This window comes from Fusarium phalaenopsidis (genome assembly GCF_050370095.1).
Source record: "Fusarium phalaenopsidis strain FUZ10S chromosome Unknown contig_32276, whole genome shotgun sequence".
Classification (NCBI taxonomy): domain Eukaryota; kingdom Fungi; phylum Ascomycota; class Sordariomycetes; order Hypocreales; family Nectriaceae; genus Fusarium; species Fusarium phalaenopsidis.
Window position 1 is genome coordinate 443,251 of NW_028145418.1, and position 24,114 is coordinate 467,364.

The window sequence follows — 24,114 nt, forward strand, 5'->3', positions numbered from 1 at the left end:
GGGACTGATGTTCCCCTATGAAGTGAGTCGGCAACAGTCCTCCTCCGCAACCACCTTGGCTCGCCCTGAGCCTGTGGCCCAAGACCCCCGTGCGGAAGCTCCATCGGCCATCGTCACTTGAGGTTTTCTGGTCTTTCACGTCGAATTTAACACCTGCTTGAGAGCAGTTGGAACGCAAAAGCCAATTGGCGAGTTGCCGCAACTCTGTTGATGTCTTGTCCTTCCTGCCCAGGAAATGTCGAGCTTCTTGGTTGATGGAAGAGGGGGTGATTGTCGTGATACCCCGGTACTGGTGCTTGACTGGCTGGCTTGGCGGGGGCGTGATCGGCGCCCCGGCGGCCACATGGCTTTTCTCCGTGTGCGTGTCTTGCAAGGTCCTTGCACCCACTGCTTCGGCACAGAGGAGTGTAAGTGTGTGCAGAGCATGGTGTGGGGCTGACGGAATGGATAACGGTCGCTCAGGGGTTCGATTGGCGTCGACAGAGACGGCTGAAGAGGAGGCTGAGGAAGAAGGTGATGGAGGAGGAGTAGAATAAGAGTAAGAGGAGGCTGAGGAAGAAGAGGATGAGGGAGAGGAGGAGTGCTGTATCGGAGGAGTGTAAGGCATCACTGTGAAGATGTCCGCCTACTATCTGAGTGGCTTAACAACGTGGATGAGTTGGATGCTCGATGATGAACAGGAAAAACTCAATGCTGTGATTGACAGACACGAGGCTGGGAAGCTCGCAACATATCCTTTCGAGCTGAAGGCCGGCCACGGCGTTGAGCCGAATGGCCCTGATAAAAGACATCCGAGATGAACCAGCTATGATAGATGGATGGTACGATTCGACGGACCCCGGAATACCCCAAGTCCAGCTCCAGAGTTCTTCGTTCTTCAGTGGGGGGCGGAAGCTTGTCGTCTGGTCCCCTCACAGGGGTGGTCCCGAACTCGGACCGCTAGGAGAGGCTGTTGACTCACGGGATGTTACCCAGCTTTATGCGAGGCTGGGGTTGTAATCCCCAACCAACAAGTCTGTTCGGCTTTGCACATTCCGACCAGAGTCAGTGGTAGCCAGCCAGCCGGACAACGTGAGAGGATCAGGCATTACAGTACAAGCTGAGTCTTGGGGTTGTGATGCTTTGGCCTCAACGACGTCATGATGATGATCTGATGGACAGATGCGTGGCACGATCTCAATCCGCTGGTTGGCCCGCTGGCCCGTCTAGCTTGCTGAGGTGAACAGGGTCCAGAACTCCGTGCCCTGTGAGGCTTTGCATTACGTCTCGCCATACAATACAGACAGTGCAGCGAGCGTGCTATGTAATGCATGGACCCCTACACACCATGATTGTTCCGGTCCTATCCGCATGGTTAATCGAACCACATCCCACACAGCACTCGGCACTTGGTGGCTCTCATCTCCCTCCATCACAGGGTCTGGACCTGAGGCTCTGGACCCCGAAAAGTACTCATGCCCCTTTGATTGGTCCGACCAGCTTTCCTCACTGCCCCCCCCCCCCCCCCCCGCGCAGGCAGGGAATAAGCTCCTTCACGCTGCGGCTGAGAACTGCATCTCCAAGTTGTTTGGGACTGATTGTGTGTGACGGCGATGGGACTTTCCGCTGCCGAGGCTCGATGCCCCCGGCAATGATGAGGGCTACGTCAGTTTGTAACCATGAGAATTAGCACTCGGGCACTTTTGCACCTCGTAGGGTTCTTATCTCTGATCTTCCACGTGCATGCATGTTTTTAAGAACCGTGACTATCCGAAACCAGGACCGTCGAGGCCGGCCCCGGCCGTCCACGCAACGGCCAAAGCTCCCTTGGCCTTCCCGACTCTTTGGGGGGGCGTGGGGCGACTCGTAGATGCTTGGTGGAACGATCCCAGGGTCTTGTAACGGGATCGATCGGCCTAGACTTAGCCTCATGAACCGATATCGCGACGCCTTGATCAACATCTCGATCTGCCTCACTGCCGCGCCATTCACCGATGGTCTTGGGAGATATAACACCACAGGTCCATCTGGAGAGATCCTTGGCACGTCCAAGCGCTGTAACAAGTCAATTCCATCATTGAACTTGTGTAAGAAATCCAGAATGGACTCACTCCATACACTACGACCCTTGAAGCCAAAGATATCTCCCCTCGACATTGGCGATAACTTTGGGGTCTCCTCTTGGGAGGAAAATCAACTGCAGGTGAGCTGCCTTTGGTGTGTTTCCAAACAAACCAATGCACATCATCCATCACACCCTGGCCCTGTTCCTTGGAAGAATGTTACCACCGTACCCTGACTCTTGCTGCCGCATCTACTCTTGGGCCCTGCTGACATCGGCTGCTATAGATGACATTTGAATCACCACCATGGGAGCAAGGTAATCCCTTGACCGTACCTCGGATAACACATCTCGTAGGTGCTCACGCAGCTTTTCCACGCAGTGCCCCTTTCCACGGGAACCTGGGATGCAGACGGATCATCAGCATCTGAGTACTTCACCCAGGATGCTATCTTGGCCTATGGGCTGTCTGATATCCTGTTAGCCGATCCATCACCTCTTTCTGCAGCTAGCCTAGAGGTAGACCCGAGCGACGCCAACTGCAGCGCCAGCCCGGAGCATCTTCTCTTGGATAGCAGCCCTCTTCCGACAAACCACGATTTCCTAGAACACTCAGCACACCGGGGACCTAGACGCCCCCGTGGTTCAAACTTCACGCTGAGGACGGCTTCCGAGAAGCCAAAGAGACTGGCGCGTCACCGCAAGCCAGTCGGACCGTCGATGGAGGCCAGCGCCCGGGAAGGCCACAACCTGGCCGAAAAACAATACCGCATCCGACTTAAGGCGCAGTTTGGGGCTCTCCTGGCCGTGCTACCGGTGGCGAAGAAGTCCAACAATATCGACCAGGCTTCCAGGGTGATTCAGGGTCAGTGCTTCAGCAGAGGCGAGGTGCTGGACGCCGCAAGGGAGACCATTTTGAAACAGGAGAACGAGATTGAGGCGCTGACTGCAAAACGTGACCAACTAGAAAGAGACATGGCAACCTTGGAGCGGGCCCTACGGGGAGGCCGAATATGATATGCATGTTAGACGAACCAAAAACTGCTCCTGGTCTGTGGAATGGTTGCGTTCAGAGTGGCACTTTCGCCGTCGGCTGAAGGGAAGTAATAAGTATGGCCATGAGTGGCATTGGCCTAAGCGGGGTTACTGGTGGCCTTTTGCAAATTCATCCATGAGTTTCAAATGTAGCTACAGCTGCCCTTATCTGCATTCTACTGAGGAGGACGCTGACAGGGCCTCGTTGTCAGGGTGGTGAGTAAGATCTGTGAGATGGACAATTCGTCATTGAGTCGGAGCAAGTCGCTATGCAAACAAAGAAAGGCGTAAAGTCGTCTGACGTGTCTTGTTCCGCGGCTGTGAGGGGTCCCGAAAATCATCGGGTTTTTGGGCAGAGAGCCTCTAATGCTGACCACGCGAGAGTACAGTAGACCACGCAGTTCTGTACAGGCCACGAGGGCATCGAGACCAGCCATTGGAAGCCACCTGTCAGTATAACGTGGTATGCGTTGCGTAATCGCATGTAGACCCTGTTGGTGGCTTGGAGATAACAGTCACTCCGTGCGAGCGAGATGCATTAACAGACGATAGTGGCATGGTCAAGCTTTTCTGCCTCCTCAACCCCTCAACGACTTGCTGTGCTCCTGCTGACTGCCCAGGGACCAGCACAGGGGTTAGTAGCTTCTCAATGCTGCGATCCGTCTGATATCACTGTTGCTGATAACGGGGGAGAGGCCTTCGAGGACGTGACGTGTGCTCTAGGGCTAGACTTTGTGTGGCTCACCCACGCTTAGACTTTGGGCTTGCAACGTCATGAGCTCGGCGACGGATGTGTCGACCAGACCCGAGTCCTCGCAGACCAACATGCAAACCAAGCTTCGGGGATATTACCTACTGATCCGACTGGGACCCCACGATTCATCTAAGGCCCTGGACGCGCTAACCCGGTCCGTCCTGACTTCGTCACCTCTCCCAGACCCACGAACCATAGTTACAGCCAATAGATGATAGGGACTGACGTGCGCCGCTCGAGGCCCCGCCCTCCTGATCTGCCGGCGCACATAGCCTCGACATCTTCCACAGACCTCCAGTGAGAGGGATGTCGAGGTTTGGATGCCTCGCTTTCCCTCTCACTGCTGGAGATCTGTGAAAGATATTGAGCCCAGTATGTGTGAGACTATCTCTTCTACTCTACTTTTTCAATGACGTATCCGTCATACACTGGATCAAAGAACACATGAAGAGACACACAGCAACATCAAAACCCAATGCTGCAAGACACCATAAGAGACTATCTTTTCCACAGCGGCCAGCCGCGGAAACTTGTGCCATCAGTCAATGGATAAGATTTGACCTGCACGTAAGGAATCAACCAGCAGTGTGCCCAGGCACCGCTAAATTCGGCTTGCGGCGCCAGGCCGCGAGGATAATTGCGCATGTGGACAGATGTCTACACGAACCCATCAGGGATAGGAGACACCGTGATGTGGCCTGCTCAGGGTACTGCTTTGCTAGGCGCCCCAACTGCCTCAATTATCTACAATGGACCTGCAATATCAACTTGAAGTACGTTGTCCTCTCATTCCTCATCGCCATGCATTGTCTCACCACATTAGCTGGCTGAAGTCGAAACCCGTGGGCTCAGGCTGTCAACTGTTCTCCGGGCTTCTTTCTCAATGTACTCCCGGATAAGCAAGCAGTCGCAGCTAGCATGCTGCAGCAGCCCCATCCTCGTACGGAGCACCTCTTCCTTGAGAAAGCTATAGTAAGAGGAAAGGTATTGATTGTGGCTCTGCAAAGCATCCTCCTGCGCGACCAAGGCCTGTGCCTCGCTCCTCCTGCGCTGGCGGGATCTTTCCGCCGCAAGGCGGTTGCATTCAAGACGCTTTCGGTAAAACACTTCATCAGACGTCGCAGAACCCCTGCGGCCACGTTTTGATGCCCCTCTTCTGCCCTTGCGTGGGACCTCCTTTGAGTTCCGACCATGTGACATCCTCCTGGGTAGTTCCCGGTCCAGACCAGACGCTGGGTCTCGTTGTTGTTTCTTGCTACCAGCGCTAGGAGCGTGCCCCGGCTCTTCATATTTGGGCGAAGAGGCGCTCGGTGCAAGCTCTGTGGTCTCAATGACTTGCTGAAAGCCGACAGGTGCGGGTACTAAATGTTCCAAACCCATGTTGTAGGAGAATCTGTCGATGGCCGTATCGTCGACAAACTTCTCTGATCTTTGACCTGAGTTCCTCTGCAAATCAGATGCTGCAGGGGAGCTTGTCGTGAAAGATGGGGCAGAGGAGAGCGCCCAGCTGTCAGGGGTGCAGAATGCAGCCATGTCCTGGAAATGGAGCGGAAATGAGTCGGGGTCAAAGCCTTGCCCATCGCTTATAAGCTCATGCTGGCTGGGTGGCTGGTCAAGCTCAAAGAATTCGGTATCGAGGATGGCTTCCGTGTTTACCATGGTGATGGTGCAGTTGTGAAGGTGACGAACGTCGTTCGTGGTCGGTGAGACAGGTCTAATAAATACTGGCAGGCATGGTATATCTGCCTTCAAGACGCTTGGAGACACGGTGCAAGAGCAAGATGAAGCCGAGATATTTGAAGATCAAGCCATGAAGATGCGACAAGGCACAGCAGTTCAGTTTAATGGCACCGCCGTGGGCCACTGTTCCTCGATATGCAGCAGGTCTCTTGACAACCGAGTATCTGGCCATTTCTGGGACCAAAAGTGTGACCAACACATCTACCGGGAGATGTCGCACAGTAGCTGGCACTCCAGCCATGGCCACGGGGAACACATGATGGCCTGACGTGCCTCCCGAGAATGGGTTGTCTCCAAAGCAGCCCTGTACTGTACTACGCAGGATTATAGATAGCTCAGAGCCAACAGCCTCAGCCACGGACAGTGTTACAGTACGGTGCCGTTCGTGCGGCAAGGACCAGATTAGCGGGCGTACAGTGCTGTGCTGTGACTTGGGGTGCACTAGCCCACGTAGATTAGCGAAGAAGAGACAGCAGGGGCATCGGGGTTGACAAGTCGGGAGTGGGCGACACCGGCAGCAGAGCAAACTAGCGCCGCACTGGAGGAATTGTCGACCTTAACTAAAGTTTGCCTGATATCATGGGGCGTTGGATAGCAAGATGCCCTGGACAGGCACTAGTTGGACGGAGCACGTGGAGGATGAGGGGTTCGGAGAGGCTTCCCCATCCCAAACAAAGAGAGACCTGACATCAGTAACAGGGTATCAGATTCTGGCTCTATTGGATGATTTCTGGTATGCGGTCACTATCAGATCATACCCCAACTCTTTGCTCTTTGTCAGAGTTCGCCGAATTTTGTTGTATGCTACATTTCAGATCCTCACTCACATTGTGAATATCAATCAACTCCAGAGCCCGTATGCTTTTTTGAATCTTGAACCTTGGGTAATTCTACTTCTAAAAACTAGCCGTCAAGAGAGCCAATATGTCTACGACTTCTGGTCTCGGGAAACTGTCAGCTTTTGGACGACGATGCCATTTCATCCCACTCATTGACATCGAGGACCAAGACTTGACATATAACGGCCAGACGCTGAGCATTCAGTTTGAGACGGGACGGCAAAGAGCAATCCATGCTGCCCTTAAGACGAGCTCTTCGCCTTGTCCACCAGATAAGAGGGAAGGGCGCGCCGCATCGGGACAAGCACTGCACGTTTAGTTCTACCTTATCTGTGGTCGGTGACTTGAAGGAAGTTTAAAAGCAAAATAAGGTAAGGTCTCAAATGATTCATCCCCAATTAGACCTGCTAAGCGGACAAGCAGAGTGTATATTGTATGTCTACAACTCGGGTCGTGGTCTAAGTAAGTAGTGGTGAGCAACCGTAGTGGACGATGAAAGCTATAAGATAGCATGTAGTTAAGACTGTCTATCCGTTAGCCAGACCAAGACTGCTCGGCTCGAGTAACATGCTATGGTTCCCTTGGTCAATAAACTTGATAACCCTGCTTTACGAGTGTTGATACATCTGCCAACCAATCAGCCGAGTCATAGGACTCAATATTCCTAGCCCCGTTCACTGGATAGCCAACACTCTAACGCAGCATTGACATAATATGTGGCCTGCACAGGGCAAACCCGGTTTTGGAATACTCGGAATGGTCCCAGTGATCTTCGATCTATCATATTGAGAGCGAACAGAAATCTATGGCACAGGTGGTTTCAGATATTTTAGCGAGAACTCTACCGATTAGTAACATTGTTACGTTTATTACATACTTGGACGTTTGGTTCTAAAACTTTGGGCCAGGGTTTGTTCTCATACCGTGCTTCTGTGACGAGTGATGAAAGGTCGTTGGTTAGTGATAGGCATGGGGCATCGTTACTATCTATCGGCTCAGTTATCTCGTCAAGGGCCGGGCTTCAACTATATCAAAATGCACAATAGGGCATCGCAAATTGGTTCACTGCCCCTAGAATCTGTCTCTTCTATCCTCCCATTGGCAAAGTTGGCTTTGAAGGTTGTTGACGAAATGTTATCAAGAAGTAGTCTTGCAGTCTAATGAAGATCAGGGAGACCATCATCACCACAATGCAATGATTTCTATTAAAGCCCGGGATGACATAGACAATAGTTCAGATGCCGCCCACAATAGAGAACCTGCTAACTAACCAAATTACTAAAACCACCATAGCCCATAGAGATACTGCGAGGGCTGTCGTCAAAGGCAAACTTCAGGATCGTGAGACCGCTCAGTCGGGTCAAGGCGTATATGAAAATCGTCCAAGCGCGATGTTATGAACTTCCACCAGTGACCCTGCTATCTTTGGACTGGGTATGTCGAGATGCCGAGGGCCTTGGTAGTAGACTAATGAGACCAAATGAGCAGCCAGTGTGCTCCATCTTGGTACCCGCTAGATGTGTAGTCGAGAACTAGAGGCTGTCACGACAATGCCGGCGCACGATTGACACGGCAGCCGCCGAGCCCACATGGTTCAGCCTATCGTACGATTGCGGCCAAGGTGATAACATGAAGCTTATTTTGGCCGTGGGCAAGTCTGGAAGGTATGGTAGAACCTGTGGGCGACGCTTGACATCAAGGTTCAGCCAGTGACTGCTACTGTACGCAACTTGAGGTTAGTTCCATGATCTGATGCAAAGACTAAATAATACCACTTTTGCGCCGCAATGGCGTACCTATCCTGCGTGGGTAACATGTTAAAGACTCTTGACTGGCTGTCTGGCGCATACCATGTTAAAAGGGGATCTCCACCCACGCTAGTACTGTACATGATCGCAGCGAGCATCCTGCTCCATTCTATTATGATCTCCAAGTTTCAGACCGCAATCGTTGGCGTCGGTCAGGTTGGCGGCGCAGCGGCCTACGCACTCATCCTCAGCTCCCTCGCGAGCGAGCTGCTGCTTGTCGACACGGATATCGAGCGAAGGAATGGCCAAGTTCAGGACCTCCGCGATGTCGCCTACGGTTGTAACAGCGGAACACACATCCGGGCAGCCACACACCAAGAGGCAGCCAAGGCCGACATGATAGTTGTGACGGCCGGATCAAAGCACACTATAGGTAGGCGCTAGATGCCGAGGCCTATGCTGTATGCTTACTCGACTACTTCCCAGGTCAGACCAGCCTCGATTACACGTCGAGGAACATGTCGATTATCCGCGAAGTAATGGACTGGATGAAACCCCTGAGGCCGGACACGATTATTCTCATTGTGGCAAACCCCAACGATCTCCTCACGTCCCTTGCCCGCGAGCTCTCTGGCCTTCCGCCCTCGCAGGTCTTTGGCTCAGGCACCTATCTAGACTCGGTTCGGCTCCGCGGGTTGGTAGCTGAAAGGTCCGGGGTAAGTATCAATAGGCGGTTGCGCTCCTTGAAAGGCCCTGTACTAAGAGAAACACCAGGTCTCGGCAGACAAGATAGACATCTCGGTGCTTGGTGTCCAAGGAGATTCCGAGGTTCTGGCATGGTCGACTGCAACCATCAACGGCACGCCCATTGACAAATCGGCCGCAGCCGAGACTCTCAACCGCGAGCAGCTGGCGTATGAGTGCAAGCACCGATCACGCAGCATCATCCGAGCAAAGGGTGCGACCCCATTTGGGCTCGGCTCCGTCGTGGCTAGCATCTGTGCCTCGGTGCTCCTGGACAAGGGCGATGTTCACCCAGTCAGCCACTACCAGAAGGAACTTGGTTGCTGCATCAGCCTACCTGCTGCCATTGGGAGACATGGAGTTGTCGGTACTCTGCAGAGGCCTCTGGACAGCGAGGAAGAGTCCAAGATAGCCCGCTCATCGGCGGAGCTGAATGAGAGCATTGATTGGGTGCATCATAGCTACTGAGAAGGACGTATGGGGTGTTTTAGGGCAGATTGAAATGTATCTATATACTTATTTGGAGTTATCTAGTGAGATTTAATAACCAGGTTTGCGACACGCGTGGCTGAAATGGGGATAAGTACTTTCATGCTTAATAAAAGGTGACTATCTGCAGGGTATTATGTTTGGAATAAATCGCTTGTTGTTTATCAAGCGACAGTGAGCGCCTCTTTATTACACCTCAAGCCTGTCAGAACGGGGGTGTATATAGGCCAACCAACAAGACACCCAATGCACGCTTCCACATGGAAGAGCCGTTACAACACGATAAGAGAAGGTGACACTCTCAATTAATGATCGACGGCTTAAACTAAATAACTCAACTATAGTCATACAAGCCCCCCATACCGTATCAAGAACAACATGCTCACTCGGGCCTCTCGGCCGCCACCGCGTGTCTCTTGACAGCGACGAAGCTGTCAGGACTGACCGAGATGGAATCAATGCCCGCGTCGACCAGGAACTTTGCAAACTCGGGATGATCGCTCGGCGCCTGGCCGCAGAGGCCAATCTTGCAGCCCTTCTCACGGGCGACCGAGATGACGCGGGCAATCATCCACTTGACGGCCTCGTCCTGCTCGTCAAACAAGTCGGCCAGTTCGCCAGAGTCGCGGTCGACGCCGAGCGTCAACTGCGTCAGGTCGTTGGAGCCGATGGAGAAGCCGTCAAAGTGCTCGGTGAAGCTCGAGGCCAGGATGACGTTGGAGGGTATCTCGCACATGACATAGACCTGCAGGCCGTTCTCGCCTCGCCTCAGCCCATTCTCTACCATGACTTGCAGGACCTTCTTGGCCTCGCCGACAGTCCGACAGAAAGGGATCATGACGATAGCGTTGGTCAGACCCATCTCCTCGCGGACTCTCTTGATGGCGCGGCACTCGAGTGCGAAGCCTTCCTTGTACAGCGGCGAGTAGTAGCGCGAGGCGCCGCGGAAGCCGATCATGGGGTTGTCCTCCTTGAGCTCGAACTGGGCGCCGCCGATGAGCCCGGCGTATTCGTTGGTCTTGAAGTCACTCATGCGTATGATGGCGGGCTTGGGGTAGACGGTGGCGCAGAGAGCTGCGAGACCACGCGATAGCTTGTCGACAAAGTAATCGGGCTTGGTCTCGTAGCCGGATGTGAGTCGAAGGATCTCTTGCCGAGCCTGCTCGTCTTTGAGCTGGTCGAAGTGGACCAGAGCCATGGGATGTACCTGGATGGCATTGCTCACGACAAACTCCATACGAGCGAGGCCGATGCCGTCGGCTGGGAGACGCCACCAGCGGTACGCAGCGCCCGGGTTGGCGAGGTTGAGCATTATCTTGGTGCGCACCTCGGGCAGGCCGGCCAGGTCGACCGTCTGCGTGGTAATGTTTGAGATGCCCTCATACACGAAGCCCGTGTCTCCCTCGGCGCACGAGGCCGTCACGTCTTGACCCGTGTGTAGCACGTAAGTGGCATTACCGGTGCCAACTATGGCCGGGACGCCCAGCTCGCGACTGACGATGGCGGCGTGCGAGGTGCGGCCGCCGTGGTCGGTGATGATGGCAGCGGCACGCTTCATGATGGGCACCCAGTCCGGATCCGTGGCCTCGGTCACCAAGATGGAGTTGTCGACGAACTGGTCGATATCCTTGGCTGACTGTAACAGACACAGTCGCCCAGAGACGGCTTTGTCGCCGATGGAGAGGCCCGAGACAAGAACTCGGCCCTTGTTGCTAACCGAGTAGGTCTTGAAGACGGCAGCATCACGTCGCGAGTGCACCGTCTCGGGCCGGGCCTGGACAATGAACAGCTGGCCCGTGATACCATCCTTGGCCCACTCCATGTCCATGGGACATCCGTAGTGCTTCTCGATGGTGCATCCCCAGCGTGCCAGCTGGAGGATCTCGCCATCGCTGAGGACGTAGGCCGCCCTCTCCGCCTTAGAGGTGGGTACGTTGCGCGTGCCGCGATGGCCGTCGCCGTAGATCATCTTGACCTCTTTATCGCCGCACCTCTTGGATAGGATCGGGGATAAGCCGGTGTGGGAGAGCAGTGGCTTGAAGACCTGATACTCGTCTGGGTTGACGGTGCCCTGGACCACATTCTCTCCGAGGCCCCAGGCGGCGTTGATGAGCACCACCTTGTCGAAGCCACTCTCGGTGTCGATGGAGAACATGACACCCGAGCCACCCAGGTCGGAACGCACCATGGCCTGGACGCCGACTGAGAGGGCGTTGGTCGTGTGGTCGAACCCCTTGGCTTGGCGGTAGCTGATGGCCCGATCGGTGAAGAGAGACGCGTAGCAGCGTCGGCAGGCATCCAGGAGGGCTCGCTCGCCAGAGACATCGAGAAATGTCTCCTGCTGGCCGGCAAAGCTTGCGTCTGGGAGGTCCTCGGCCGTGGCGCTGGATCGCACGGCAACACTGAGGTTCTTGACACCGAGCTTTGCACACAGCTCGTGATAGCTGGCTTTGATGGCGTGGGAAGTGTCTGCTGGCCAGCCGCTGTGACGGAGGAACAGACTACGTATGGCGTGACCCGCCTCGGCCAGGGTGATGGAACCATCCTGCCACTGTGTCATGAGGGCATCTATCTTTCCCCGGATGCAGTTGGCGTCCACAAAGTGCCAGTATGCGATGGACGTTGTGGCAAATCCGGGAGGCACCACGATGCCCTCGGTGCTTAGAGCCGTGATCATCTCGCCCAGGGAAGAATTCTTGCCGCCAACGAGGGGACTATCGCTGCGCGACAGGTCCTCAAAGTTACGGACCAATGGTCCTTCAGTCTCGATGTCGTTCATGGTGATTAAGGTTGGCTCGTTTTGGCCCAATTCTGGCTGAAGCTTGCTCGCCCTGTGGCCGAGGGCTGACGATATAAATAATGGCATCACTGCAGAGCATGATCTTACAATAGCGGTCCAAATGTGCGCCTGACAAGTGGAAGCCACAGTAAAGAGAAAGGTGGACTTGCAGTAGCAGTCCGGCATTGCCCCTACCCTCCCATAATGCATCCCGTGAGCCAACTCACAGAGGCATAGTGGATGATAGAGGCATGACGCATGAACAACGCTTTAACCCAGGCCTTTCTATAAACTCCATACCATCGTCGTGATTCCTTGGCCCGTAGTCTTTGATGATATCACCGGGGCGTCGGAGCCGTCCGCCCGTCCGATGGTGGCCAGTAGCGAGGTTGTAGCTTTTCCTTGTGTCAACCCTGTTGACCAATAGGCACTGGTAAACATTAACCACAAACTTTCCGCTTCACCACATCTTTAAGTTTCGAGAGTTGATCATATCATGCCTCAGCCTTAGTTCTTGATGATATGTTACATCTCCTAACGCGGACAATGGCAACACCTCCAAACTCTTATGCTAAGCCACCGGTTGGTGGTGAGGCTTCCAGCCGTCAATACCCGTGGCATCATGGTCATGCAATCCTTAGTCATGCTACTCAGTCGGTAGTTTGGGCCGTTGTTCCAGCCGTCAGACATGTCTATGTACAATTGGCCCTGTACCGTTTCTCGTCCCAAGGCCGTAACCATTCGTTAGAAGTTTCACTTCATCAGAGACATATTGCCATAAACTCGGCTTCAACTGTCTAGCATAAATGAAGACCGTGTCATCCATCCCTCATCCTAACCAGACTCTCCAGCTTCATCCCCTTGGCAGCAACTGTGCCACTATCAGTGAATGTGCACCATGGCCTCGTTCACAGTTGGCGACTATCTCGCCGAGAGGCTCGCCCAGATCGGCATCCGCCATCACTTCATCGTGCCTGGGGACTACAACCTCATCCTCCTAGACAAGCTGGATGCACACCCACTCCTGACCGAGATTGGCTGCGCAAACGAGCTCAACTGCTCTCTAGCAGCCGAGGGCTATGCCCGTGCCCAAGGCGCCGCCGCGTGCATCGTCACATACAGTGTGGGTGCCTTCTCGGCCTTCAATGGCATCGGGAGCGCCTATGCAGAGAACCTGCCCGTCATCTTCGTCAGCGGAGCTCCCAACACCAACGACGTGGGCCGTCGCCTCCTCCACCACACGCTGGGGGAGTACGATGTGGGTTACCAGCTGGAAATGGCCAAGGCCATCACCTGCAGCGCCATAGCCGTGCGCACTGCTGCTCAGGCGCCCGAGGCCATCGATCGCACCATACGGATGGCCCTCTTGAAGCGGAAGCCGGCGTATCTCGAACTGCCCACAAACCTATCCGGAGAGCCCTGTGCCCGGGCCGGCCCTGTCAGTGCCGTCCTTGAGCCGACGCCGAGCGACGGGCCGACTGTGGATGCGGCCATAGCAAAGGCATCCGAGCATCTGGCCATGGTGAAGAAGCCCGTCATTCTCGTCGGACCCAAGGTGCGAAGAGCCGGCGCCGAGAAGGAGCTGCTCTCCCTGGCGGAGGGTATCGGGTGTGCCGTCGTTGTCCAGCCAGCAGCAAAGGGCTCATTCCCCGAGGACCATCCCCAGTTCGCGGGCACATTCTGGGGCCAGGTCAGCACGCTCGCGGCTGACGCTATAGTCAACTGGGCAGACGTGCTCATATGCGTCGGCACCGTCTTCACCGACTACAGCACCGTCGGATGGACGGCTCTGCCCAGCGTCCCGCAACTGATAACTGATATCGACAGCACATCCACAACTGACCCGGCTTCCTACTTCAGCCGTGTCAGAATGTGTGACTTTTTGTCTAGGCTGGCCGAGGCTGTTAGACGGAACGACTGCACCATGGCCGAGTATAACCGGCTGCGCCCTGACTCACCCTTGACGTATCGGTCCAACGGACATGGCAAACTCACCAGAAGGGAGCTTGAGAATCAGACCCAGACCCTCCTGACACCGGATACGACAGTCTTTGCCGACACGGGTGACTCATGGTTCAACGGCATCCAGTTACGCCTTCCGACGGGGGCAGACTTTGAGATTGAGATGCAATGGGGTCACATAGGCTGGACTATTCCCGCCTCGTTTGGTTACGCTCTGGCGAAGCCCGAAAGGAGAATCGTGGTCATGGTCGGCGACGGCGCCTTTCAGATGACAGTCCAGGAGGTCTCGCAGATGGTGCGGTTCCGCGTGCCCATCATTATGCTCCTGATGAACAACAGAGGCTACACGATCGAGGTTGAGATCCACGATGGGCTATACAACCGGCTCCAGAACTGGGACTATGCGCGCATGATACAGGCGTTCAACTCTAGCGAGGGCGGGGGGCGAGCTCTTGGTCTCAAGGCCCAGACTATCGAGGAGCTGTCTCGCGCTCTTGAGAGAGCAACGGCGCATACCGACGGGCCGGTCCTCATCGAGTGCAATCTCCATCAGGATGATTGTAGTAGGGAGTTGATCACCTGGGGCCACTTTGTCGCGGCGTCTAATGCCCGGCGCCCGGCCAAGGATTGATGGACGAGGCTGTTTGCGGCTGGCTGTTGGATGGGGTCTAGGGAATGTAGCTCAGTCGTTTAGTTTACAACCATGTTCATATGAATTATTCCTTCTTGGCTTGGTGTATACTTGTGAGCCGTCTCTTATCTGTTATTGTCTTCAATGACGAGTCTGCGAGAGGCCGCAAGCCACAACAGCAAAAGACACAGTTGTCTCCTGTCTGTAATGTTCATAACTGTTGAATAAGAGGAGCAATTGCGATCGTGCCAAAAAACTAGTGGCGCGCCCTGTTTTTTTGGCGCAGTTGAATTGTTCAACAATAACTTAAGAAACCAATCACAACTCATAGCTTTGCAACTAATAGTGCATATTCTCACCATAGTTTATATAATTACTACTGCATTTTGTGTGCTTATTAAATATATTAATTAAAATTATAAATGACTTAACGTACTTAATAAGTATGTGTCTCAGACAAGTAAGTGTTTTAATTTGCCTCGGAGAGGGATTTATACTTAATATGAAATTAGTTTAAAAATTTCTAAGAAAATTAAGCTAAGCCTAAAATAGCTAAAGTTAAAAGTTTAGCTATATTATATAATAAGCTACTTATAATAAATTTTATATATTTTTAAAAAAAAATCTTAGTAAGCTAGTATTTAAAAAGTCTATTTATATTATATAATAAGCGATTTCTCTATAAAGAAACTTTTCTAAAAATCTATTAAAATTAATATATATAATAAGTATGCAGCGCAGACAAGCATATAGCGCACTTTTCTTAACCTTTAAGATGGAATTAAAGATAAAAACATAATAAAGCATCTAATTAATTTAATTTAATTACTATCTTCTTCCCTAAACTACTTAGTAATAATCTAGCATGTTCTTCTATTATACCCGGCCTTACCGCATTTCCCATAGTGGCCTTCCTTTAGTCGCGCCCGCCCGCCTCGACCACTACTTCTCGACGATTTACCCTATATTTACGTATTAATATCTATCTAATTAATTACTTCCCTTGCCTTATCTATAGTTATCTTTCCTCTATCTTATAGCTAGGTTTTTTTTGCTCTATGCCGCTTACTTAGGGCCTTATTTAACCGTTGAAGGGTCTAGACCTTAGACTTTATTAAGGTTATCTTATGCATTATTGCCTTTGTTCCCTTAGTTAATAACTTAAGAGCCTTAAGAATAGACTCTAGAGAGTTACTTTAATGCCTTTTAATTTATCTTTCGAGGTATTTAGACTAAGAGCTAGCCTTAAGGACTATCTTTAGGGTCTTTAAGACCTAAGGGTTAGGCTAGTTATCCTCCTCCTTAGGGGGCATTAAGGTTTATAGCTAGATATTAAGCTTTAATATAATACTTTTAGGGTTTAAAGAAATAAGCCTAGCTCCTCTAAAACCCCCCTTAATATTACTTTGTATTATAATACCCTAGTAGGTAATATAAAAGGCTAAGAAGAACTTAGTCTTTAAAATATAAGTAATAAAGTATCTAATTAAATACTTAATCTCCTAATTATATACTATTTTTAATAGCCTAAAGCACTTAATATTAAGAGGCTAAAGTAAGTAAGATAAATAAGATAATATATAAAATATAATAATCTTATTCTCTTTATAATATTACTTAAAGTTAACTAAATAATAACTTTTATACCTATTAAGGATTAAAAAATAATAGTAATTATTTAATTATATACTTATATAATAATTAAAGTACTTTAGCTACTTAATATTAGTCTTATTATTAGTCTAGCTATTATAAGTCATCGCGATAACTTAATCGCCTAAGAGGTTACTTTCTTAATACTAGTAAGAGAGGTAATATTAGCCTATAATTATAATAAATAGCTAGATTGCCTACCCTTTAGTATTAATTGCCTAGATAATTATAACCTATTCCTAGTTCCTAGGCTAGACTAATTTTAGGTTTTTATACCTTTCTATACCTATAATAACTATTCTACTTATAATTATACCTATTATAAAGCTAGTCTTATTAAAATTATAAATATTAGTAAGGGTAATATTATATTTTATAATTATATTTATTATAAGTATAAACTAATTATAAATAATAATTAAATCTTTATATTTAGCCCTCTAATAATTATACTTATAAAAGAAATATAATATATATAATAAGCATATATCGCATATAAGTATATATCGCACTTTTCCCTCTTATACCTAACTTTTTATTTAATTAATTAATTCTTTAATTATTAAATATATTAGACCTAAATACTAAGGCTAAAACTCTTCTTATTCTTTAAGCACTTTAAAATAACCTAAAACTAAGTATCCGACGCGCTACAAACCTCTATAGGATCTCCGAGCATAGGCTACGTCGCCGGCAAAATAGCATTCAATCGCGACATAATTAGATCCCCTAATCGCGTCGACTATCTAATCTTAAGGAATAGATTATTATTTACTTTATTCTTAACCTAGACTTATAAGGATTTCCCCCTTAACTACATAGTATAAAAGAAATAGCTAATTAATTACTTGCCGACCGCGACGCGCTACTAGTCGGTATATATTAGGCTTATAACTTTATTAGATAATACCTAGAGCTTAAGATATATTTTTTTTAAAAATATAACTACTAGAGAGCTAAGTGCGAAGATCTAGCTATTATTTATAACTAGTTTATGCTTATAGTGAATATAATCGCGAAGTATAGTATCTAATTAGATAATCTCTATAATATTAATAAGACTAGCTTTATGATGGGTATGATTTAGAGCGGAATAGTTATCATAGGCATAGAAAGGCGTGGAAAGCTAAAATCGGTGTAGCCTAGAAACTGAGAATAGATTACGATTATCTAGGCGATTAATGCGGATGGCTAAGCGATCCTGCTGTTTATCATCGGTGCGGGCTAATATTACCTCGCTAACTAGTACCGAGAAAGTAACCTCCTAGGCGATTAGGCTATTATGATGACCTAAAATGGCTAGATTGATAATAAGACTAGTCTCGAGTGGCTTAAGTATTTTAATTAGTGCATAGCTAAGTGATTAAATAGTTACTATTATCTTTTAATCCTTAATAGCTATAAAAGTTATTACTTTATTAAATTTAAGAGATATTATAAGGAAAATAAGATTATTAGGCTTTATATACTATCTTATTTATCTTATTTGCTTTAGCTACTTAATATTAGGTGCTTTAGCGTGCTTAAGAATACTTATAGTTAAGAAATAAAGCTTCTAATTAGATACTCTATAACCCACGTTTTAAAGACTAAGTTCTTTCTAGCCTTCTACGCCGCATTTTAGGCTATTATAATAGAAAAAAATATCAAGTTAGCCTTTAGAGGAGCTAGGCTTATTCCTCTTAACCCGGAAAGTATAGTCTTAAAGCTTAATATATAGCTATGGACTTTAATATCGCCTAAGGAGGTAGCTAAACCGTTAACCCCTTGGGTCTTAAAGACCCTAAAGATTATACTTAAGGCTTAATCTTAGTTAGATTACCTTAAGAGGCGAATAAAAAGGCATAAAAGTAGCTCCCTAGAGTTAATTCTAGAAGCTATATAGTCTTTTTCTAAGGAAATAAAGATAATTATATATAAGGTTGCCTTACTTAAGGCTAGGGTTAAAGAACTTAAATAGGCAAATGAGATACTAAGCTAGTACTAGAGGGCAAAAAGGACTTAATTATAGAAAAGAGGGGTAATAATAATAAAGAAAGGAAGGCAAGTAATTAATTAAATAGATATTAATATATAAGTAATAGCTAAATTATTAAGGAGTAATAATTAAGGGAGGTTAATGCGACTAAGAGTTTAGTATTATAGTATCTATAATAAGCCTAGTTATAATATAAAAATATATTAAGTAGTAATTAAGATATCTAGGGAAGAATATAATAAGTAATTTTAATTAATAAAATAATTTATAGTATTTTTATTATAATTTCTATCTTAAAGGTATAAAAAAAAGTATAATATATACTTATATATAATATATACTTATTATATATATTATCTTAAGGTTTAAATATTACTTAATAAAGTTAAAAGCTTATTACTTATTAATAAGTAATATATTATAATTAATAAGTAATTAGTTTATTATTTTTTTAATACTATATAGTCGCGGGGGAAAGCCTTATAAATCTAGGTTAAGAATAAATTAAATTATAATTTCTTTCTCTAGATTAAATAGCTTATATAATTTAGGGATTTAATTAACTTAAAATTAAATACTATTTTATTAGTAATAAAGCCTTTACTCTTTAATCTTATAAATTATTATAATATATTAAATACTTAGTTTTAAATTATTTTAAAAGGTAAGAAAGGTAAGAAGTGTTTTTACTTTTATATTTAATTATAGTATTTTAAATAATTAAGAATTAATTAATTAAATAAAAAAAAGAAGTTAAGGGATTTTTATATTATATACTTATCTATATTATATGCTTATTATATATATTATATAATATACTTAATAAGTATATAAATTAAATAAATATATAAATTAAAAATCTTAACCTCTAAGATATAAATTATAATAAAAATATAATAAACTATTTAATTAATTAAAATTACTTATTATATTCTTCCCTAGATATCTTAATTATTACCTAATATATTCTTATATTATAATTAGGCTTATTATATATACTATAGCGCTAAACCCCTGATCGCATTAACCTTCCTTAATTACTACTTCTTAATAATTTAGCTATTACCTATGCATTAATATCTATCTAATTAATTACTTGCCTTCCTTTATCTAGAGTTATTTTCCCTCTTTTCTATAGGTAGGTCCTTTTTGCCCTTCGCTACTAGCTTAATGCCTTATTTACTTATTAAAGGTCTTAGATCTTAGCCCTTATTAATGCTATCTTATATATAATTACTTTTATTCCCTTAGAAAGAGACTTTAATACTTTTAGAATTAATTTAAGAGAGCTACTTTTATGCCTTTTAATTTTTTTTTTAAGGTATTTAGACTAAGATTAGGCCTTAAGGATAGTCTTTAGGGTCTTTAAGACCTAAGGGTTAAAGGGGCTAGCCTCCTCCTCGGTAGGCATTAGAGTCTATAGCTATATATTAAGCTTTAAGACTATACTTTCTAGGTTAAAAGGAATAAGCCTAGCCCCTTTAAAGGCTACCTTGATATTTTTTTTTATTATAGTGGCTTAAAATGCGGCATAGAAGGCCGGGAAGAATTTAGTCTTTAAAATATAAGTTATAAAGCATTTAATTAGATACTTTATTTCTCGACTATAAGCCTTCTTAAGTAGCCCAAAGCAACTAATATTAAGGGGCTAGAGTAAATGAGATAAATAAGGCGGTATATAGAGCGTAATAATATTATTCTCCTTATAATATATCTTAAAGTCGGCCGAGTAGTAACTTTCGTGGCTATTAAGGATTAAAAGATAATAAGGACTAGTTAATCAGTTAGTTATGTGCTAATTAAAGTGCTTTAGCCACTTAAGACCTATCTCGTTATTAGTCCAGCTATTTTAAGACGTCGCAATAGCCTAATCGCCCGGGAGGTTACTTTCTTAGTACTAATTAGCGAGGTGATATTGGCCCGTAACCACGATGAACGGCTGGATAGCCCGGCCTTCCGCATTGATCGCCTGAATGACTATAACCTATTCCCGGTCTCTAGGCTGCACTAATTTCAGTCTTCCACGCCTTTCTACGCCTATGATGACTATCCCGCTCTGAATTAGGCCTATTATAAAGCTAATCTCATTAAAGTTATAGATATCTTTTAATTAGATATTATATTTCGCGATTATATTCTTAATGAGCCTAAACTAATTATGAATAATAGTTAGATCTTTATATTTAGCCCTCTAATAATTATATTTATGAAAAAAACGCGTCTTAAGCTCTAGGTATCGCTTAATGAAGTTTCTAGCCTAGCGCTTACCGATGGGTAGTGCATTATAGTCGGCGAGCAATCAGTTAGCTATTTCTTTAATACCACGTAGTCGCGGGGGAAATCCTCGTGAATCTAGGTCGAGAATAAATTAGATAATGATCTATTCCTCTAGATTAGATAGTTTGCGTGATTTAGGGATCTAATCGCAATGCGTAGATATGCTATGCTATCGGCGATAGAGAGTAATATAAGAGATTTTATAGACCTTTGCGGCGCGTTAGAGACTTAATTTTAGGTTATTTTAATAGGCCTAGAGCGCAAGAAGGATATTAGCCTCTTTATTTAACTATAGCATATTAGGTGGTTAAGAATTAATTAATTAAATAGAAATATTATAAGATAAGGGATTTTTAATCCGCATGCTTGTCTGATCTGTATGCTTATTAAGTATGTTATAGTTAATATAGTAGTTAAATACCTAAAATAGCTTTTTTTAAATTTATAACTATCTTAAAGCTATTTTTATTAAGCTTAGAAATCTATACTTTTAGTATATAATATACTTAAGACACTTGCTTGTCTGAGACATATGCTTATTAAGTATGTTATATTAATTAGTCTTAATATATATAATAAGCGAGTTAGCCAGGCAAGCAAGTTAGCTAAAAATCCCTCACCTAATATCTTCTCGATTTAATTAATTAATTCTTAACCACCTAGCATATTATCTATAAATTATAAGGCTAGAATGCTTCTTGCCCTTCAGGCTTATTAAAATTAACTAAAACTTAGCTTCTAATAAGCTATAAAGATCTATAAGGTTAATATTACATGCCCCAGTCACATAGGTCCCCCACGTGACGAATCTAGCTTTATAATGGCCAGATCCAGTAGCTTTTAGATAGAATTAACTTAGTTTTAGATTACCTCTTATGTGCCTTCTTTGCATTGCGACTTATGTTTGTTTTGACCTTCTAGCTGCTAGAAACAGCTCTTATCTCACCGCTTTTAGTAATACTTAGGCCTCTTACTCCCCTAAGAGGACTATAACAGTTAATCGCAATACTCTTATTAATCGCTATAAAGGAATCTAATCTCGATGTGATATTATTAATAAATCGCGTTAATTATTTAATTTAAAGGAATAAATTATTATTTAATTTATTCTTAACTTAGATTTATAAGGATTTCTCCCTTAGCTTTATAGTATTAAAGAAATAACTAATTAATTACTTATTAACCGCGACGCGCCGCTAATTAGTATATATTAGGCTTTAAACTTTATTAAGTAATACCTAGAGATTAAAATATATTTTTTTTATAAATATAACTACTAGAGAGCTAAGTGCAAAGATCTAATTATTATTTATAACTAGTTTATACTTATAGTAAATATAATTATAAAGTATAATATCTAACTAGATAATATTTATAATATTAATAAGACTAGCTTTATAATAGGTATAATTTAGAGCGGAATAGTTATTATAGGCATAAAAAGGCATAGAAAGCTAAAATTAATATAGCCTAGAAACTAAGAATAAATTATAGTTATTTAGGCGATTAACGCAGATAACTAAGCGATCCTGCTATTTATTATTAGTGCGGGCTAATATTACCTCGCTAATTAGTACTAAGATAGTAACCTCCTAGGCGATTAAGCTATTATAATAACCTAAAATAACTAGACTAATAATAAGACTAGCCTTAAGTAGCTTAAGTACTTTAATTAATATATAGCTAAGTAATTAAATAATCGCTATTATCTTTTAATTCTTAATAGCTATAAAAGTTAATATATATAATAAGTGAGCGCCGCAGACAAGCGAGCGCCACACTTTTCCCTCCTATACCTAACTTTTTATTTAATTAATTAATTATTAACTACTAAATATATTAAACCTAAATACTAAGGCTAGAACGCTTCTTGCCCTTTAAGCCCTTTAAAATAACTTAAAACTAAGCATCTAAAGCGCTATAGGGATATATAAGATTAATAAGTAACGGCTATATCGCCGCCAGCAGGGCATTTAATCCCGATGCGATATTATCCTAAATTCACGCCGACTATCTAATCTAGAGGAATAGATCATAGTTTAATTTATTCTTGACTTAGATACGCGAGGTTTTCCCTTATAATTACGTGCTATTAAAGTAATAGCTAATTAACTGCTTATTAACCGCGACGCGCTACCTATTAGTAAGCGCTAAGCTTTTAACTTTATTAGGCGATAAGAAAAGCTAAAGATATATTTTTTTTATAAATATAATTACTAGAGGGCTAAGTATAAAGATCTAAAAGAAATTTAGAAGTAGTTTTAGCTTATAGCAAATATAATCGCGAAGTATAGCATTTAATTAGATAATATCTAGAACTTTAATAAGATTAACTTCCTTATAAGTATAATTATAAGCGGAATAGTTATTATTAGCGCAGAAAGGCGTGGTTAATTAAAATCAATATAGCCTAAAAGCTAGGAATAGATTATAATAATTTAGGTAATTAATATAAAGGGCTAAGCGATTTAGCTATTTATTATAGGTGCGGGCTAATATTACCTCGCTAATTAGTATAAAGAAAGTAACCTCCCGGGCGATTAGACTATTATAACCTCTTAAAATAGCTAGACTAATAATAAGACTAGTCTTAAGTGGCTAAAGTACTTTGACCGGTGTATAATTAAGTGATTAAATAGTCGCTATTATCTTTTAGTCCTTAATAGCTATGAAAGTTATTACTTTATTAACTTCGAGAGATATTACGAGGAGAATAAGATTATTACGCTTTATATACCGCCTTATTTGTCTTATCTACTTTAGCCTCTTAACGTCAGGTACTTTAGCCTACTTAAAAAGGCTTATAGTCGAGAAATAGAGTATTTAATTAGATGCTTTATTACCTATATTTCTAAGACTAAGTTCTTCCTAGCCTTCTATGCCGCTTATTAAGCTATTATAATAAAATAAAATATTAGGTCTACTTTTAGAGGGGCTAGACTTATCCCTCTTAACCTAGAAAGTATGGTCTTAAAGCTTAATATATAGCTATAGACTCTAATGCCGGTTAAGGAGGAGGCTAGGCCCTTAACCCCTTAGGCTTTAAAGACCCTAAGGATAGTGCTTAAGGCTAAATCTTAGTCTAAATACCTTAAAAGATAAATTAGAAGATATTAAAGTAGCTCCCTAGAGTTAATTCTTAAGGCATTAAAGTATCTTTCTAAGGGAATAAAGGCAATTATATATAAGATAATATTATTAAGGGCTAAGGTATAAGATCTTTAATAGGTAAATAAGATACTAAGCTAGCGCTAAAGGGCAAAAAAAACCTAGCTATAAAAGAGAGGGGTAATAATAATAGAGGAAGGAAGATAAGTAATTAATTAGATAGATATTAATGCATAGGTAGTAGCTAAATTATTAAGAAGTAGTAGTTAAGGAAGGTTAATGCGACTAAGAGTTTAATACTATAGAGTATATAGTAAGCCTAGTTATAATACTAAA

General features: G+C 44.8%; 4 protein-coding genes across 4 annotated transcripts; 2 read left to right on the plus strand and 2 right to left on the minus strand.

The window, feature by feature from the left end:
- Positions 1-4,649: 4,649 nt before the first annotated feature.
- Positions 4,650-5,489, minus strand: LRP88_00430 (uncharacterized protein; the record flags this gene model as incomplete). The annotated part of the gene is made up of 1 exon (XM_083237143.1): positions 4,650-5,489. The coding sequence occupies one exon, from the start codon at positions 5,487-5,489 to the stop codon at positions 4,650-4,652; it is 840 nt and encodes a 279-aa protein (XP_083107034.1).
- Positions 5,490-8,331: 2,842 nt separating this feature from the next.
- Positions 8,332-9,369, plus strand: LRP88_00431 (lactate/malate dehydrogenase family protein; the record flags this gene model as incomplete). Its single annotated transcript, XM_083237144.1, has 3 exons — positions 8,332-8,590; positions 8,644-8,873; positions 8,932-9,369. The coding sequence occupies 3 exons, from the start codon at positions 8,332-8,334 to the stop codon at positions 9,367-9,369; spliced, it is 927 nt and encodes a 308-aa protein (XP_083107035.1).
- A 403-nt stretch (positions 9,370-9,772) lies between these two features.
- Positions 9,773-12,169, minus strand: LRP88_00432 (phosphoenolpyruvate synthase; the record flags this gene model as incomplete). The annotated part of the gene is made up of 1 exon (XM_083237145.1): positions 9,773-12,169. One exon carries the CDS (start codon positions 12,167-12,169, stop codon positions 9,773-9,775), a length of 2,397 nt encoding a protein of 798 aa, XP_083107036.1.
- An 898-nt stretch (positions 12,170-13,067) lies between these two features.
- On the plus strand, positions 13,068-14,762 carry LRP88_00433 (thiamine diphosphate-binding protein; the record flags this gene model as incomplete). The annotated part of the gene is made up of 1 exon (XM_083237146.1): positions 13,068-14,762. The coding sequence occupies one exon, from the start codon at positions 13,068-13,070 to the stop codon at positions 14,760-14,762; it is 1,695 nt and encodes a 564-aa protein (XP_083107037.1).
- Positions 14,763-24,114: the final 9,352 nt, after the last annotated feature.